An 18,118-nucleotide genomic window follows, 5' to 3' on the forward strand; every position below is an offset into this window, starting at 1 on the left:
CTAAATTTAATTAGCAACGTGGGTGATACTTCTGAAGTCATGAGTAATGAGTAATTGTCTTTTAAAGTGACAAAATATTGCCTTTGAGTTTAATCTGAATACTTGCTATTACAGTACATATTGGGATGAATATAGAAAAGAACTGTCATAATATAAGTAACTAGTTTGTCAAGGCCAGTTCACAACTTGCTTTTTTACTAAGGAACATTTTTTAGCCTACTTTCCAGTAGGATTATGAGATCACCCGGCATTCTGAGTGTGTGTGTGTCCGTCCCTATCAACTTTGCAACACCTGGACCCATATGAACCAAATCGGGTACAGTTATACAGACTCTTGTATGGTGGTTGGAGTTAAGAACCCTTACAGGAACTTTGCTAATCAAAGTCACAGCTTTTACCTTGAATGTGATTCAACTCACCCACAATATTTTATATAACTCAAAGAATATTGCTCATAACTTCAGAAATATGACCTGCATTTCTAATGAAATTTCGGAGGTGATATGTTCATTTGAGTTTTACTGTTTATGCTGGGTGTGCCTTTTAATTCAGCAATAATAATACTGAATGTTCCTTTAATTCCTGTACTGTATTTACCTGAATCCAAGACTAGGTTTTGTTCTAAGCTCTTTGGTGATAGAAATTGGAGGGTCACCTTAAATTGAGAGCCCTGTTCTTTTTGGGTATCTACAGGTATAGCCTGTGTGTAACCTCTATTTTTTAAAGGGGTTGTCTTAAATTCAGAGTCATCTTCTGTTCGGGTAAATATGGTAAATAAGTTCCCAGCGCAAAAAGCACCATATGACAATGACCTTGATAGGTTACCTTGTAACCGGTTTTGCTAGGTTACTTAAGTTAGATATATCTTTTTAAATTTTCCACATATTGTTATCAGTTGCCTATGTAATTAACTCTTGATCAAAAAGCTAGTATGTAAGTTTTATACGACTTCAATTGATTTGGCCCCTAAACTCAGAATTACAGTTCCCAGCATTCCTTGGGTAGAGAGAATGATAGTTACACTGTTCAAGTCTAGTATGGATACTTTCTTCATTATGAATACCTGAGAAATGGACTGTGCTTACAACTCCAAGAATGTTAAACCCTGAAAGCTCTCTCACCACAATGTTGTGTACAGCCTTGCATCTTTTCATTATTTACTGCATCTTCATCAGCTCCATAAACAACTCTCCCTTGAGAAGTCAAACTAACCCCAGCTAACTGAGCAAAGAGGCAGCTTTTATTGTGGTGATTCTCTTTATTTAGCAGGGGGAGAGTAACTAGCCCTATCCACCCCCAGCACAGTACTTCTAGTGACTGTTGCTGGTGTCTATCTTATGTTTCATTTTAGAATGTGAGCCCTTTGGGGACAGGGAGCCATCTTGTTTGTTTATTATTTCTCTGTGTAAAACCGCCCTGAGCCATTTTTGGAAGGGCGTATAGAAATTGAAATAATAATAATAATAATAAATAATAACAACAAATACTGGAATTTATCTATAGTTATCTTAAAATAATTTTTAAAACTATTTTTAATTACAGAAGTTATCTTTAAGTATTTTAATGTGCTATTAATATATATACTACTTTTCAGCAAAAGTTAAAGTGGTTTATATGCCGGGGGGGGGGCCATAAGAATAAGTATCCCTGTCCCCAAAGGGCTCACAATCTAAATTTTTATTATATATATATATATATATATATATATATATACGCGCATGCTGGGGTTGTTTGAGGTCAGGTAGTGCTAATTAATTAATTAATTGTAGGCACAGTACAAATATCAATGTGAAACCCTCAGATAATATATTTTTTGTCTGCTTTATGAGTTAGCTGCTGAGTTCTGATGACAGTTGTAGCTGATATATCTGTAACTATATGATGACAGTTGTAACTAATATATATCAGATAGTGGACTTACAGGTGACCTTTGTAGCTGAAGAATTTATGAACTTCTGAATGTTAATGGTATTTCTAAAAAGGACTCTACTGAGAAAATGTTTAATTCTTTTGCAGCTATTGGTGAATATGAAGATCTAAGAACAGAAAATAAGAAAACGAAAGAAGAGGTTTGTTCATTACAAGACTTGTTTTCCTATCACATGTATAGCTGTTGATTTTTATGGATCGTGCTATCATCAGTGACTGACATCCATACTAGCACTCTGCTGTGCACCAGTGCCGGCATTCAGAGTAACACTGCACTGTTGCACAAGGGAAAGATGCTTATGGATGAATATCTTATAGAAATCTTTCCCAAGCGTCAAACCAGATATGATGCCAAACAAATATGTAGTTTCAGGGGAATTTTTGTCAGGACTGCCGACTGCTGTTGAATTTCAAGGGGGCTCTGGAAGCAGATACTCCCATATGTGTTCAACGCCACATTTGGTTTGAAGCTAAGGTTGGCTTATTTAGCAGTTTGATCTGAAACTGAATTTAACAAAGAACCTAGATCCTAGGAAGAATTGTCTTCAAGCAGGTTGTGTCAATGATATATTCTGTCAGTGTTTTTTCTCACTCATATATTCAAGTGTAAAAGGCAACCAGTGGATGCTGAACTTCAGGCGAAAAAAAAAGAGGGGGTGGGGAGAAATCCCACCGTAACTACGAAAAACAAATATTCAAATAATATAAAACAGCCAAACACTGAAAATGTATATTAACAAACAATGAACCAATAATTAAATAATCAATAACACTGATGAGCAAAAATCATTAATCCAAGCTAAACAATTCAACAAAAATAATAATATATACACTAATACTCAAGCCATCTCATGATACATAGTGCAAAAATTGCCATCTCATGATACATAGATTTTAGCATGTGCAATGACAGTCAGAGATTTCCAGAGGAGGTGTGACTGAGCAGGGCAAAAAAAGGGCTGCTTGATGAAATGGGCAAAATTCAGTGTCGTAATAGAAGTTCCAAATAACAAAAAAGCTGCATCAAACGTGGTCTCAATGAGGTGTGAATGTCATCAGTCAACGAACTGACCCCCTTATGCCCTTAAGGAGAATGCAAACTGAACATATAAAGATGTGGCTGAACAGGGCAAAAGAAAGGGGGGTGCTGGCTTATATGAGAGACGTTCAGTACCATCCACACAGGAGTGAAGGATTCAAATAACAAACATGCAGATTGCAGAGAACCCGTCGAGCATGGCTTCCATCAATTGGATGTCATGAATCAAAGATAAAGCCCAATGCATGCCCTTATGGAGAAAAACAAACTTCATGAATCAAAGTCGAACGACTCTTCCGGATATACGCCGTTTCGCCAACAAAGCTTCATCAGCCTATTCAATATAAACATAAATACAATCAGCCAGGAGTAGATCCCAACAATAACTATATTGTGGAGGAAATACCCTGGTACAAGATTACATACAGACCTCCTTAACATCATTAATACTGGTACCCCATTCCTCGAACTTCAGAACAGGGCTCAGCACTAATGGTAGTGCTGCTTTGAGCAATTAAACTGCAAACATTATCTGAACATATAAAGTACTCCTGACTATGAAGCTTCTTCTAACCTCTGAAACCCAATTAAAGTATGCAAGAAATACAAGGGTTGGTGCAGATGACTTCCCTGCTCATGATGGTCACTCAAGCTCCTTCTGACACGTAGGGTGGGTGCCTGTGAGCGGGCAGGATTGGTAAATTCTTGACTGGTATAACATTTGTACTTTCTAACTCAGTCTGCTGATACGAGAAGAGAAGGAATTTGTACATTGCCAGTGTTTAGTTCAGATAAGACATTCATTTCCCATAATAGGCTGGGGCAGATATCAGTACTAGTAAAACTACTTCCCTATTTTCACAATGTTTACACAGTAATTTCAAACTAGGAGCAACAGCACAGTGTTCCTCTTAGGCTAAAATAGACATGGCATCTAGTTTGGGTCAGGATCATGGCAGAAAAAAGGGTTAAGGCTCCCTTTCTCTACACGCCCAACGCCATGATTGGCCTTTGGGAAGCCCACAGGCAAGAGGTGAGGGTGTGCCCCCTCTCCTGCTGTTGCTCCCCTGCAACTGGTATTCAGAGGCATCTTGCCTCCGAGCCTGGAGGTAGCCTATAACCATCAAGACCATTGATAGATGCCATTCATGGCATTGGGGGGTGCAAATGCCATTCTCTACACCCCCAATCCACATTTGTCCCCAACTACCTCTGCCACAGCTGCCATTTACTTTAAAAAAAAAAAACCCTAAACATGCATGGCCAGACAATGTGATTAACACCCTAAGGCTATTCACACAACTTCTGGGTGGGCAGGAACACTGTGCTGAACTTACCTTGCCACCAGGCAATCCAGTCCTGTTGGTGGGATGCGCGGATCACGCTCCCACATGATCTGCATTGCTTGGAGCAGTGCGGACCTCTGGAGGCTGGGATGATGCACCATGTGATGAGCACAGTGCGTTGGGGAAATCCCCTAGGGGTCGGACGCTCTAGGTGCCCAACTCTGTGTATGCTCGGGTTGTGTGCAGCATAAGCATACACACAACCCTGTACCTGTGGCAGAGAGCACACTCACGCCCTTTAACCCAGGTACAAAATCCAGGCTTGCAGAGAAGAGCTTCCCTAACCTGGGCAGGGCTGCTCATGTGCATAGCCTTAATGTTTAGTTTGGCTCTTAGATCTCTATTGCTTTGCATACAGTTTGTTACACACATTGTATCTTAATCCTATATGGCATATATCTCTAGGCCAGCTTACACACAATAGCCGATTTTCTTCTTGTGCCCATCATGGGTTTTCTTTGTGATGAACAGATCATAGTATAACCGATCATAAGAAAAGCCCTGCTGGATCAGGCCCAAGGCCTATCTAGTTCAACATCCTGTTTCCAACAATGGCTCACCAGATGCCTTTGGGAAGCCCAAAGACAAGAGATGAAAGCATGCCCCCTCTCCTGCTGTTGCTCCCCTGCAACTGGTATTCAGAGGCATCTTGCCTCTGAGCCTGGAGGTAGCCTATAGCCATCAAGACCATTGATAGACTTGTCTTCCATGAATTTGTCTAAACCCTTTTTAAAGCCAGTTAAGATGGTGGCCATCACCACATCCAATGGCAGAGAATTCCATCTGATAAACATTTGTTATAAGGACTATTTTACAGACCACCAAATACCCTGTCAATGTGGATTAAGTGATGGCATGCAAACTTAAGAGTCTAAGATTCAGTTACCTATTTGCCATAAAGAGTAGTGTGTATAAAACTGATGAGATGCATGAATTTGTGTAATGGAAACAAGCATTTTGCAAAGGAGAGGAAAGGGAGCCACCTGGACAAGGAAGAACACATGCCAGAGCAGCAAGCTAAATAGCAGTCTGCAGTCAGTAATGGAGAGGATCAGTGTGAATAGATGTGCAGCTTAATCTGGACAAAATGGAGTTTTCCATCAGGGTAATCGTTGTTCTGGTAGAGTGGTGTAAATTCCTGTGCTAAGGGCACCAGTTGATATCTTGACTAGAGGTGTGTACAAATTGGATTATGTGATTTGATTTGAGCTCTAATCAAATTGCAGAATCATCAAATTGATTAGTCAAAAACAGCCGGCTTGGCTGGCACTCTCTACAAATCACCCTTAAATCATTTGAATTAATTTGGATTATTCAAGCACCATTTTGAGACCCATTTTTCCAGGGAGATCTGGAAAAATGGGGCCTTAAAATGGAACCATTTTTCAGGGGAGAGCTGGTCCACCAATTGTGGTCGGTGGTTAGACAGCCCTCCGCTCCAGACTTGGCATGTCGGAGGACCGCTCTATGGAGGACTGGTAGGATAATGGGTCTTCATTCCCTCCCTGAAACAGCAACAAAATGAAGGGGCCAACTTTACAACTTGTGAACAAGGTCTCAAAGTTAATTGGTGGCGCAGTGGTAAAACTGCCGCCCTGTAACCAGAAGGTTGCAAGTTCGATCCTGACCAAGGGCTCAAGGTTGACTCAGCCTTCCATCCTTCCGAGGTCTGTAAAATGAGTACCCAGAATGTTGGGAGCAATATGCTAAATCATTGTAAACCTCTTAGAGAGCTTCCAGCTATAGAGCGGTATATAAATGTTATTGCTATTGCTATTGCTATTGCTATTAATTGGTATATTTTTGTTCCTGCCTTAATTTAATAAAGCTACCAATATACAGATCTAACAGTTTTACCTTGAAGTTTGTGTTTTATATAATACAAGCAAAGCACAAGTGACCATTAAGTATGGAGGTATTGAATATACATCTTGATAGCATTTATTGCTTGCAAATGAGAACATAAGAACAGTCCTTGAGATCAGGCCCAAGACCTATCTTGTCCAACATCCTGTTTCATACAGGGACTCACCAGATGCCTCTTAGAAGTCCACACCCTATGGCCATGCACACATTTTTCAACCCTGCCCTGAAAAACATTGCAAGCACACAGTAAAAGAGAATCAGTCTGTCCCTCCCAAAGTGGAGACAGAACACACATTGCAAACACAGTTGAAAAATGGCAAGAGAGAGAGAGAGAGAAAGAGAGAGAATCATTGACCCAGAATACACTGCCAGCCACGGTGCCTGCGCTACAGTAACATCATTGGCATATGTTGTTCTCTCACACATAATTATGACTCATTATTTCAGCATTGCAACAGCTGCCACAGCATTGTTAGCAACAGCAAGCATAGCCATAAACTCAGCTACAGCAACATCTTCTGCCACATTTTGACTGAGTACACCTTGCAATGCAGATTGCAGAGCAGACCAGAGCAGTGAGTGAAGCACAAGTTAGTCTCAAGGCCAGACATGGAGCTCATTGCACAGCAATCACCAAGAAAATAGTATACACACACACACTGAGCTGAGCTGCCACTGTCTATTTTTTGCCACAACACTATCTCACAAACAAAACAAACCACAACTCAGGCAGGCACCCAAGGCCTGCCTTTGTAAATCTGAGATCCAGCAAAACAAGGTCGTTAATAATATAGCAGCAATAACGCAGCATATTATACTCAGTTCTGAGAAAAGAAAAGCACAAAATCAGACCTTCCTTGATTCCTTTCTCTTGATGTGTTCAAGGGCACAGTAAGGGGTCTCTCTGGCTCCCTTCCCCAGGCCCTTTCAAAATATTTTGAAATTCCCTCCTTTTTTGTTTCCCTTCACTCCTCCGTCCATGACAACACTTGATCTGTATGAGAACAAGCCAACCAAGAAGAAAGGAGATCTCAAGCCAATTGGAAGCCAGTGCCAGAAAACCAATCAGTAAGGGGGGAAAGCCCACCAAAATGGCACTCAAAACACTCAAATCTATTTGAGCTCAAAACAGGGTTTTTTCTATTCAAACTTAAAACAGGCCCTTTATTTTAAGAGCATTTGCTTGAAGACTCATTTCAAGCTCCAATCAATTTGAACTCTAATTGATTTGCACCTCTCTACTATGGGGGAAAAGCTTAAAGACACACAAACTTCAGAAAAAAAATTAAAAATCACCCCTTTCCCAATTTATTTGAAATCTGGGTGGTAGCAGGCACCCATTGGGTCACTACCACCTGACCCACTCTTCTTCCCCCAAACCCCCCTTTCTGCCCCAAATCTGCCACAAAGACATGCCAACTTCAAAACAAAAAATAAATTAAAAATACCCCTTTGCCCAATTTTATTGAAATGTGAATGGTAGCTTCCTTGCACCCATTGGGCACTGCCACCCACCACAACCCACTCTGGGCCACCCTGGTGCCCCACACTCTGAGCACCCTGGTGCCCCCCACATGTATACGGCTGCTGAAATCCCCATTATTCCCTATGGGAAAAAGCTTAAAGACATGCCAACTTCAAAAATTCTTTAAAAATCACCCCTTTGCCCAATTTCTTTGAAATTTGGGTGGTAGCTTCCACCCCTTGGGTACTACCACCCACCCCATTATTTTACCCCCAGAACCCCCTTTTTGCCCCAAATTGATTCAGATTCAGAAAATTCAAGTACAAATTGAATCTGGGGTGATTCGGGGTGGGGCAGATTTGGACCTAAGACAAATTGGGGATGAGTCAATTTGGGTACAAATCAAATTTTAAAAAATCAATTCATGCACATCCCTAGTTCTCACCACTGTGCCCACTATATATTTGTTTTCATTAGCAACCAAGCACTCCAGCTGACCCATCTTGGCTTGGAGGCTTCCAGCATTGATATATAAACATGTATACGCCAAGTCTGTTACCTGGCGTTGGCGTGTGCTATCTCCCTTATTGTCATGTGACCATTTTATTTTCATTTCAACATTTACTCGTAGCATTGTAGTGAAGTTGCTTCTGTGCATCATTGTGACACTGGGTGGAAAGAAAATGAGATGATATGTATTTAAACACACACATACCAGTATCAAAATAAATTCTAAATGTTCAGTATAATCTGTTTTTGCACTGTAAATTTCCTTAACAACATGATATTCATAATGTAGTGCTTTTAATATCCTGCTCTCCAAGTGTTAAGCCAATTGTTTTTAAGTAGACAGGCTGATTTGCCGTTCAGTCAGATTAGATATAGGTGATTGGGTTGTGAACCTAAACACACCTACGTGGCAGAAGACTCCAGTGGAACTTGATTCCAAGTAATGTGTGTGAGATCCAGTGTGTTAAGCAAGCCATAGGCTTGTGTGTTATTTCTTCCTCCAGTGCAAATACCTTCTTCCCTTCCTTTGTTGCTTCTGCACTAACTGCATCAGTGCCAGCCATGGTAAATCTTAAACAAGATTCCTGTTTTAACCAGGCTTTGATACCAAAGGTTAATGTTGGATTGAGAACTTTAGTTGATAGGGAACCTGATTAATGCTAACTATGGTTAGATCAGTGCTGTGGTTAAGGTCAGCATGAGAATGTTGGGGGAACTAGTGTCAGAGAAGGGATGGAGAAGGGGTGCTCAAGTATCTGGCCAGCTCATAGTCTCTTAACCACAACAGGATTATATCTGCAGGGAGCCAGATGCTAAGCATCAGAATAATCAATGATGTATTATTTCTAATAAAGGTATTACTTTAAACAAAAAATATTGCTTATTGCATACTTGTTGTAATAAGGTTTATTGTTAACAGCAGCCATCAATTTTTCTTACTGGTGGAAGAAAGCTTTGAAGGGGTACTTTAATTTGCTCTTTTTTAAAAGGATTCCCCCCCTGTAAATCAATAGTGTGTTGTTCTTCTTACTAAATAAAGCAATTGTGCATTCATGCCCCTGAAGCTGATCAATATATGAGGCACTGACATGAATATACAGAATACATCTATTTTCATGCTTAAAAGCATTCGGCTTTGTGTATGTGAGTTAAGATTAAGAAAGAATACTGTTCTAGAGGTGGGGCAGGTGGCAGCTTAGATTTGATGTCCTTGGCCATTCACTTTCATACTAAGATATAAAGGTGGTTGGAAAAAAAATTAAAAATGGTAGGTAACTCTATTGTTGTGCCAGTCTTATCTGGTTTTTGAATGAAACATTTTGTTTCTAGCATCTCCCCTAGTTGCTTCTTATTCTGTTTTCCTTTCAGTAAATGAAAATATAGACTTTGATTCTGCACTTCACTAGGTTGAGGGATATGTAAAAACCTTCAGAGGAAATCCTTCAGAATTTCTCCTTTGAAGGAACCCTGACAACCCTGAGCAAATTTCAGCTTTCTGGAACTCAGAAAACAATGAAATTCTAAGTAAATTTCCACTTTGGAAAAATCTCCACATATCTTGGAATAACAGTGCCTTGTGTCATAGCCCTGACCTCAGGCAACACCAAGGATTTAAAGGAGGAGGAGCCAATCAGACCCCCTATCACCGATACCATCTGCAGCACCCAGGTCCAATAGTGAGGACCCTCAGGAACATGAACCTGGACTCCAGGAATGGTTTCCCCATCAGCCAGACTCACCTGAGGGGTTGGACCCTGACATGTTAGGATTCTCTTGCCCTAGTGCCCAGTCACCAACTAAGGCAGATTCAAGCCTTTTTCTCAGAGCAAGCTCATGTGAGGGAAAGAAATGCTGAATCATCCCTGCTGAGCTGCTTGGCTAGGCTTCTCCTAAAACATTTCTGTAATATTGGTAGGTTCAAAAGGCTGCCACCAAGCACCCAAAAACTTGCAGAGAACTGGACCAGTGGATTGGGTGCTTTAATCCAAGGTCCCTCTGTTACTAATTATTGGACATTTAAAAAACACAAAAAAACCCCTTCCACATGTATACCTACACGGAATGAGAAAAACTGGTAGTTGCTGAATGAATGAGGCCATGCTTGCACCAGATAAACCCCCTTTGCACGCCCCCGCCTTTCCTGAGTTAAAAAAACAACTTGGAAAGGCGTGTATTGTAAAAAGAAAAGAACAAAAACCAGTTTTATTCAGTTACTACAGACTGCTTCCATCTGAGGCATTCTAGCTTTCTTAAATACAGTTAAGCATCTGAGTAAGATTACAAAAATAGGTTGTCTTAATGCACGTTTAAATGTTTATAGAGTCTTTTGCAATGCCCTAGGTAGGATGGACATAGACTAGTATTTCTTATTTCAATTACGTTGCAGGTAATCAATACTAGAACAGTATCAGGGATATACAAAAGTGCACATCCCGAAGAAATATAAATTCTAATGGAAGGTCTGACTAAACAAACTTTTCCCTAGACTAAACTTCCCTTTTTCTTGAACTCACCCAATTCCTGAGGAGCAACAAGCTTCCTGTAATCCTTTTTTTCAAGAATCTACAGAGTTATTCCATGAGAGAAACCTCCATGCTGGCTTCGACCATTGCCCCTCACTAAGCCTTTCCGCACACATCTCTCTCCAACAAAGACTGCCCTTCTACTTCCCAGCAGTACCCACAACCATTCTCTAGGACCCACCCACCTGGTGTACTGATTGGCTGCCCTGGAGTTCACCAGAATGTCAGTTAAGACAAGGGTTCACTCCCTGTTAACTCTTTAGAGGGAGGAGTGGCTGATCACTACACCAACACAGGGAACACATCATGCAGAGAGGTGAAGGAGTGCTCTGCTGCAGACAGGTGGCTGCCCCTTGAAGTACCCTTTAACTAAAGCGTAATTAAATTATTCTTTAAGTAATTATCCTGAAGTGGGTGGGAGGGTGCGGGGTGAAGCCTCTGAGGTTTACCCAGAGCCTCAAGATGTAAAAGATCTCAGTTGTAGCTGTGGCTTTGTTGGATCAAATTGCTTCCTTGGAGTTATATAGGAAGATAGGTAGCTGCCTTATACCAATCAGACCATTGGTTTATCTAGCTCAGTATTGTCTACACTGACTAGTAGTGGCTTTCCAGGGGAGTATTTCCCAACCTACTTGAAGATACTGCCAGGGATTGAACCTGGGACCTTCTTCAGGTCCTGTAGCTATGGCTGGCCTTGGCACATTACTCCTCATGGATCCCTGTGTGAGATTCGGATAGGACACCTTGACAAGCTTCAGGGTACAAATAGGTAAGACATGGAAGATTCATGTTCAGAATCTCCCACTTAAAAAAAATAAAGCTGAGATTGGGGGAATCAGATGCCACTCGTCTAATCTAATTTCCCATGCACCCCTACAAGCTGTTACTTGATGTGCTTGAGAAAACACACATCTCTGTACATTTCCCATGCAGGTTCAATAGGGTAATTTAGACAGGAAAAATGATGCAGAAGAAAGCATCATGGTCCTGATCTTATTCATCTCCCCCATTGCTGATTTTAACGTCAAAGAACTCACAGGAGATGCTAATCATGGACTTCCCACATCACATCTGGTCTGATCCTTAGTCTCTTCATTTTCAAAGCATTCAAAGAGTCTGCTGAACAGTAAAAGGAGTTGAAAGAGAGGATAAGAACCCATGGCACAATTGGTGGTTCTTGCTTTAGGTTACCCCTGGATGAAATAAAGGTTTTATTTAAACAATAGCACAGTGATTGCATGCAGAGGTGGATGTAATGCAAAGTTCTCTGTAATTACAATTAATCTGAGATAGGGAGAAAGGAGAGGAATGTTAACTCATTTAGGAATGTGTCTGTGTAGGCAAGGATTTCTTGTAACACCCCTAAATTACCCAGGTTTGAAAGAGCCCTGAACCAAGCTTTTAAAAGAGCAAGTGATTGTGAAATATGCTGTGACCAATGGATATATAAACTTGTGTCATCAGACACATGGCCACAGCTTTTCATTAAAAAAAATTGGCAATACAAATTTGACTGTGTCGTGTAATCCATAAACCTAAGCTGAGGCTTGTTCTACACCCAATAGCTGTAGACACAGGGAACATCATCCAGTATCTTCACTTGGGTCTTAGAAATCCTAAGGCTAGTTAACACAATCAATCCCATTTAAGTTAAATGAAAGCCATAGATCCCATTGATGTGTCATATGAAATCAGGATTTTCCGGCGATCCCCAGTTGGTACCATGCCAATCTGACATTGAACCAACATTGACAAGCTGAGTTCCATTCTAAGATTACAGATCATGGCTTAATGTCAGTTTGTCACAGCGCCAACTGGGGACCACTGAAAAGTTCTGAATTCACACATGTTCCAGCACACATGCTGCCATCTTCAGTTTGCGTTTAACTGTCATGGGACTGGTAGTGTGAACCAGCCATTATAGTCCTTGTATGGTGTGTGATGTTACTTCTGGAGGTACTAGTGCATAGGTTGCCAATACTTGCTTCCAACATGATACCTAGACCTCCAGAATCAAATTGGACATTACCTGTTCTTTCTATAAAAACAGGACAGTGATGGTTTGAAATGTAAGACAGACTACTATCTATGGCATGGTTTTGGTGAATGCAAATGGTGATTTTGAACACTATGGGATTAAACCAGCATGGCTGGCCTTCTGAGCCCACCTCATAAAGCTTTTTTGTAATTAAGAAAGTTTGGGGTTAACAATGCAAGATGTCCTGGACAGAGTAAAACATGAAGTGGTCCAACATTAAATGACTTCTTTTCTCTTTCTAGGTCATTATGTAATTGGAAGAATGCATAATGACCTATGTATTCTTCTCCCGAAGCAATAAATGTAATAAGAGTTCTCATTTCACTGCTAATATTATCGAAAATCTGAACTGATTTCCTTGCTTGAAATTTTGGTTAACAGAAGAGAAGGTAGAGGTACAGTGTGTCTGCCATCCTTTTAAACTTGAGTACCTGAGTTTAAATGGTAAATTACACATGTGGCACCATCATTTGTGAACTGCACATGTTTAAATGGCCAAGATTCCTTATATTAAATATGGAAGCATGACTGAAAAAAGAATTAAGCTTCTGCTTTCATGCTTATTACAGGAGAAATCCCCCCATTAAACATGCATTTTCCATTCACTCCTGATGTTGCTGGAATTACCTATTTTGAGATATCTTTTTTTGCCTCTTAAACTTGGATGCTTTTTGTACTAGAGCTTAAAAAGTGAAAGTCTGAATTGACTTTGAATTTCCTGTTGATGTTCTGTATCATTCAAGTCTAAGTTCATCTGCTCTTGTAGCTTTATCTGAATTCCTAACTGTTGCTCTATTTAATAGTGATTATATGAAAATGCTTTCCTAGACTGTTCATTGTATCTCTCTGCAGTGTGACAAAATCAAACAGGAACGAGATGAAGCAGTCAAAAAGCTGGAAGAGTTTCAAAAAAGTAAGTAGACATTTGAGACGAAGTGTTATCTGCTGACAGATGAAATAGGCAAAAATGAATTATCCCCTCAAGAGTACAAATGCCTTTCATGTCATAAGCCACGTCAGGCTTTGGATCATCAGTGCAAATGATACAGGTTACACTGGAGCTTTACCCATATAAATTGAAGCCAGGTTTGGACCAGAACTCCACAAATTCCCTCAAAGGTCCCTCTTTACTCCAGAGGGTGCTCTAGATCCCCTTTGCTGAGTCTTGCCTGGCACCGGGGCGTAACTGTAATAGAGCAAGGGGAGGCAGTTGTCTGGGGGCCCACTGCCTTGCCCCCCCCGAGGCAAGTCACATGACTGACTTCCCCAGCCACTCACCTGCCCGGGCTTCCTTCAGTTGTATTCATCCTCCAAAATTGATGTGAGTGTTAAGACCAGGGTTTTAGTGAGAGACAAAAGTGGTTTTAGTGCTGGGTTTTAGTGAGAGACAAAAGTGGTAAGGCAGACTCATATCACTCCTGCCTTCTCTAAGGCCTGTTGCAAAGGGAGGCAAGACCCCTTTCCTCACACAAGTCCTTAGCAGAGGTGTATCTAGGTAATTTTGGACCCTGGACCTAAAGGCCTTTGGAGGCCCCCTCCCCCAATGCAAGTTAAGCATCATCCCCCTACACACACACACACACACACACACACACACACACACACACACAAAAACACCATGACACAAACAGTATTTATAACACGTGGGTTCTTGAGGGCACAAACAGCAATTGAACTCAAAAGAATGTAAGCATATAAAACAGGTATATTTATGCAGATAGGCATTAGCAGAAACATTTCAACACATAACTTAACATATTCCCATCCCCACTCTGCCTTGCTTGGCCACCAGGCACAGCACAGTGACCATACCACCAGGATAGACTAAAAGGAATTTGGGGGCCAAATTCTTTTGGTCCCCAAAAGAATTTTGGTGGGTGTGGAGGTCCTGGACTTCTGCCTAGAAGTTTGGGGGTAAGAGCACCTCTGGTTCTTTGTGGGATTGCCAGTTTCTGATTGTAGCTGACAAAATCTTCCATGTGTGTGGCCAAAACAGTGGAAACACATAGATTTCAAAGCACTACAACAAAAAGGGGATTCTAACCTTGCCTGCTTTATTTGAGCTTTTTGTTGCAGTGATTTGTCATGCCCTATACCCAAAATAGTACAAAAGTAGCTAGATGAGGATGACACATTTCTCTGTGTGTGTGTGTGTGTGTGTGTGTGTGTGTGTGTGTGTGTGTTGCCTCTGACAAGTAGATACTCAACAGTCAGAATTGCAGTGATGAGCAAGGGCAGGGCTGTGCTCATTGAATCTCTATCTCTGGTCATTCATTCATTCATTCATTCATTCAGTTTCTATACCGCCCTGCCAAAAATGGCTCAGGGCAGTTTACACAGAAAAATAACAAATAAATAAGATGGATCCCGGTCCCCAAAGGACTCACAATCTAAAAAGAAACATAAGATAGACACCAGCAACAGTCAGTGGAAGTACTATGCTGGGGGTGGACAGGGCCAGTTACTCTCCCCCTGCTAAATAAAGAGAATCACCATGTTAAAAGGTGCCTCTTTGCACAGTTAGCAGGGGTGATTTAAGCACTTAATGATTTAAGTGGCTCCCTTGTGTTATAGGACTTAAAAGCACTGTTATTTTTTATCTGAAAAAGTAGAAAGCAAGCTACATATAGTTAAAAATAAAAAAGAATTGGGGATGGGGAGGCAAATTCCTGGACCTTTTAAAGGTTGAGTGATAAGCAGAAATTTTAATAAGTAATCTACTGCAGTTGGCAGCATAGAGAAATTACAATGGAGAATACTGCACCTGTTGAATTTCTGTCTGTTGTGCAGCTTTTTAAAACAGCAGCCAATTTCCCTGTTGAAGCCTGTGCTGTATCAGTAATGTCCGTGCATATTCCAATAAACTCTTGGTGGGCCCTTCCACCCTCATATAAAACTTCTGACAGGACTCTGGTATCAAACATGCATTTTGTTCTCTCAAAGATTTCTTCAACTTTTAATGTTTTGTTCCAGGAACCACTTTTGGTTCCTCCCTTTTTTCTTGTAACTGCCCAATTACAATCTTCCTTGTCTGACTCTCATATAGTTTGAAGGGCATGTAAAATGTTTTAAATTTTGACAGTTGGATTGCAGTACTGATACTGAACTGCGGTAAGTTCTTTGACTAAGCATAGACTTGAGTTAGTTCCTGACCAAAAAGAGTCAGTTAAAGGGGAATTTCTCCTCACCTGCATGTCTAGTTTTCTGCCTCTCTATCCCTCCCTTTTTGGGGGAAGTAATTAAAGTTTGTCAACAATTATCTATGCTGGCCTTGGGCCGAAATAAACAAATACATACATACATACATACATACAACAACTATCTGCACCCATTTAAATAAATCTCCCCCTTTTTTGCTGTTTTTATGTGACCACGAGGACAACAATGCATATACATAACCAAATTGAAAGTAGGCATGGCAATGTTTTCTATTGGAACAAGGTTTAAATATGCTAACAACTCAACCCCTCTGCAAAATATCCAGTTTTCCTCTTGTGTGATAATGGTTCTATTGATTCTGTGTGATGTCTAGAGGTAACAAAGCAAAGCTAATGGGAGTGGAAAGGCTCCCATGAATAGCTTCTCAAGAGAGGAGATGACAACAGTATCGTAGTTTGTTATGTTAGGTCTCTGTCACTATAGTGCCTTTTGTTGGAGTGTTAGTAATAGAGGGTTTAAAAAAACCTTGCACCTAATATATCGTTGACGAAGGAATTTACACAGCTGTTGTTTACATTGGTTCATAAATGCATTTGTTAAAAACCTATTAAACAGTCCTAAACTTTAGACCATTTTGAAATGTTCAGGTGCTGTTGTTCTGTTCAGCAAAAACGTTCTTTATAAGTCAGATTCCTGTGAAATAAAGGGGGAAAGGAAGATAACTCATGCATGCACATATATACCTTGTGGCCTGTTCGTGTTTGTTATGATCCTGGGAATTCACAAGAGTGGCAGAAAATGTCAAGTCGTTATTAAGGCTTAAAATTCGAAAGTAATATTTGCTCTTGTAAAATGTCGTAGGTTTCCTTTATCTTCCCTTTCATGTTTCTTTTTTAAAAGGACATACCTTGTAAACATAGCGATAAAATGCCAAGAATATTAGGATTTTACAGCAATAATGGAGCCCATTATTTAAACGACAATATAAAAGGCAATTATATTGATGAAGAGCTACACAGGCTTTGTGTCTGTGAATAAACTTGGCCTGTGCTCAGCTTCTATTTGTTCTCCCGGCATAAACACATATTGTGCGTGATTCCTGTTTAATGGGGCCCAGTTTGTATGCCAAGCAGCTGCATTTTAGGCCCTATAGCGTGATTTCATAGCTCTCTGAAAATTGGTTCTATTCAGCACAAGAGATAGAAGGTGGTGGTAGGGGGGGAAGCTTCAACACACAATCATTTCTTTTCAATTGGAGCCAGAAAGGTTGATGACAACATGACCATTGTGTGATAATGATAAGACCACTAAGGATCTGTACTTCTCATCAAGGCTTTCACACAACAGCAGATACAATTTAATTCACTGCTCTGTCAGCAGTGCTGATACCATTATGCCGTCTGTCTCCACAGTTATAATCACTGTCCTCCGAGAAATGCAGTTGAAATGATCTTGAGCAGTCAAAGAAACTCTCAATTAAGGCTGCCACTTCCAATGTGTCAGATTGTGTCTTATGCACTTGGTACAATTTTCACTTCCAATCCTGTTTATTTACAATGTCGGCCAGTAATTACGCTTAACGTGTCATTTAGTGAGGGTGCCCCTGCCAAGGAGATTGTTGGGTGCTGCAGTACCATTGAGTGGGAGTTTCTTGCAGTCAATGCCATCAGCGGCTTTTAGTCCCTGATGGGATGCGGTAGTAATGTTGATAATGCAAGTATCACGCTCATCAAGTCATAATTAGATGCCACTCAAATGTGCCACTTGTAATAACAGTGTTGATTCATGTTTTCTCGGTGACTGCAACTACTAATTAGTTAAGTGGTTTTTGGTTGGCCTGCATTTACTGCATATTATTATTACCCCTGAAAAAATGTCGAGGTTGGAGAGGTTTCTGGCCACTTAGTGATGCTTTATGAATTTTAATATCAACATAATAAGAACTTTGGGCGGTCTCAGGAAGTCATATATGTTTTTTGTATTTAATTTTTTAGAGAATCCCCCCCCCCCCTTTCCTGGAATTTAATCATAATTGCAGGTTAACTAATCTTAAGTGAACCATGAGTTATCTCTAGTAAATCAGGCCTTTTAAAAAAACTTTACATTTCATATGAAAAATCTAGTTAAATGGTCTCCTCTTACCACTGAATATAAAAGGAGTCCATTTATATATTTCTCAGCACTTCTTGGCCAACTTTATGAAGCAATAATGCATTTTTAGACAAGGGCAAATGCAAGCAATAA

The 18,118-nt window shown here is 40.5% G+C and overlaps 1 protein-coding gene across 7 annotated transcripts in view; it reads left to right on the forward strand.

The window, feature by feature from the left end:
- The window catches only part of SHTN1 (shootin 1), a 163,389-nt gene that overhangs the window by 59,925 nt on the left and 85,346 nt on the right, over positions 1–18,118 (forward strand). For all 7 annotated transcript variants that reach the window (XR_008318771.1, XR_008318770.1, XM_053305439.1 and 4 more), the window contains 2 exons: positions 2,017–2,069; positions 13,568–13,628. Coding sequence is in view for 4 of the 7 variants with exons in the window: in XM_053305439.1 (XP_053161414.1) it covers positions 2,017–2,069; positions 13,568–13,628 (114 nt within the window). In the remaining 3 variants the exon portion in view is untranslated. The remainder of the gene's footprint in view (positions 1–2,016; positions 2,070–13,567; positions 13,629–18,118) is intronic.

This window comes from Hemicordylus capensis, chromosome 3, assembly GCF_027244095.1.
Source record: "Hemicordylus capensis ecotype Gifberg chromosome 3, rHemCap1.1.pri, whole genome shotgun sequence".
Taxonomy (NCBI): domain Eukaryota; kingdom Metazoa; phylum Chordata; class Lepidosauria; order Squamata; family Cordylidae; genus Hemicordylus; species Hemicordylus capensis.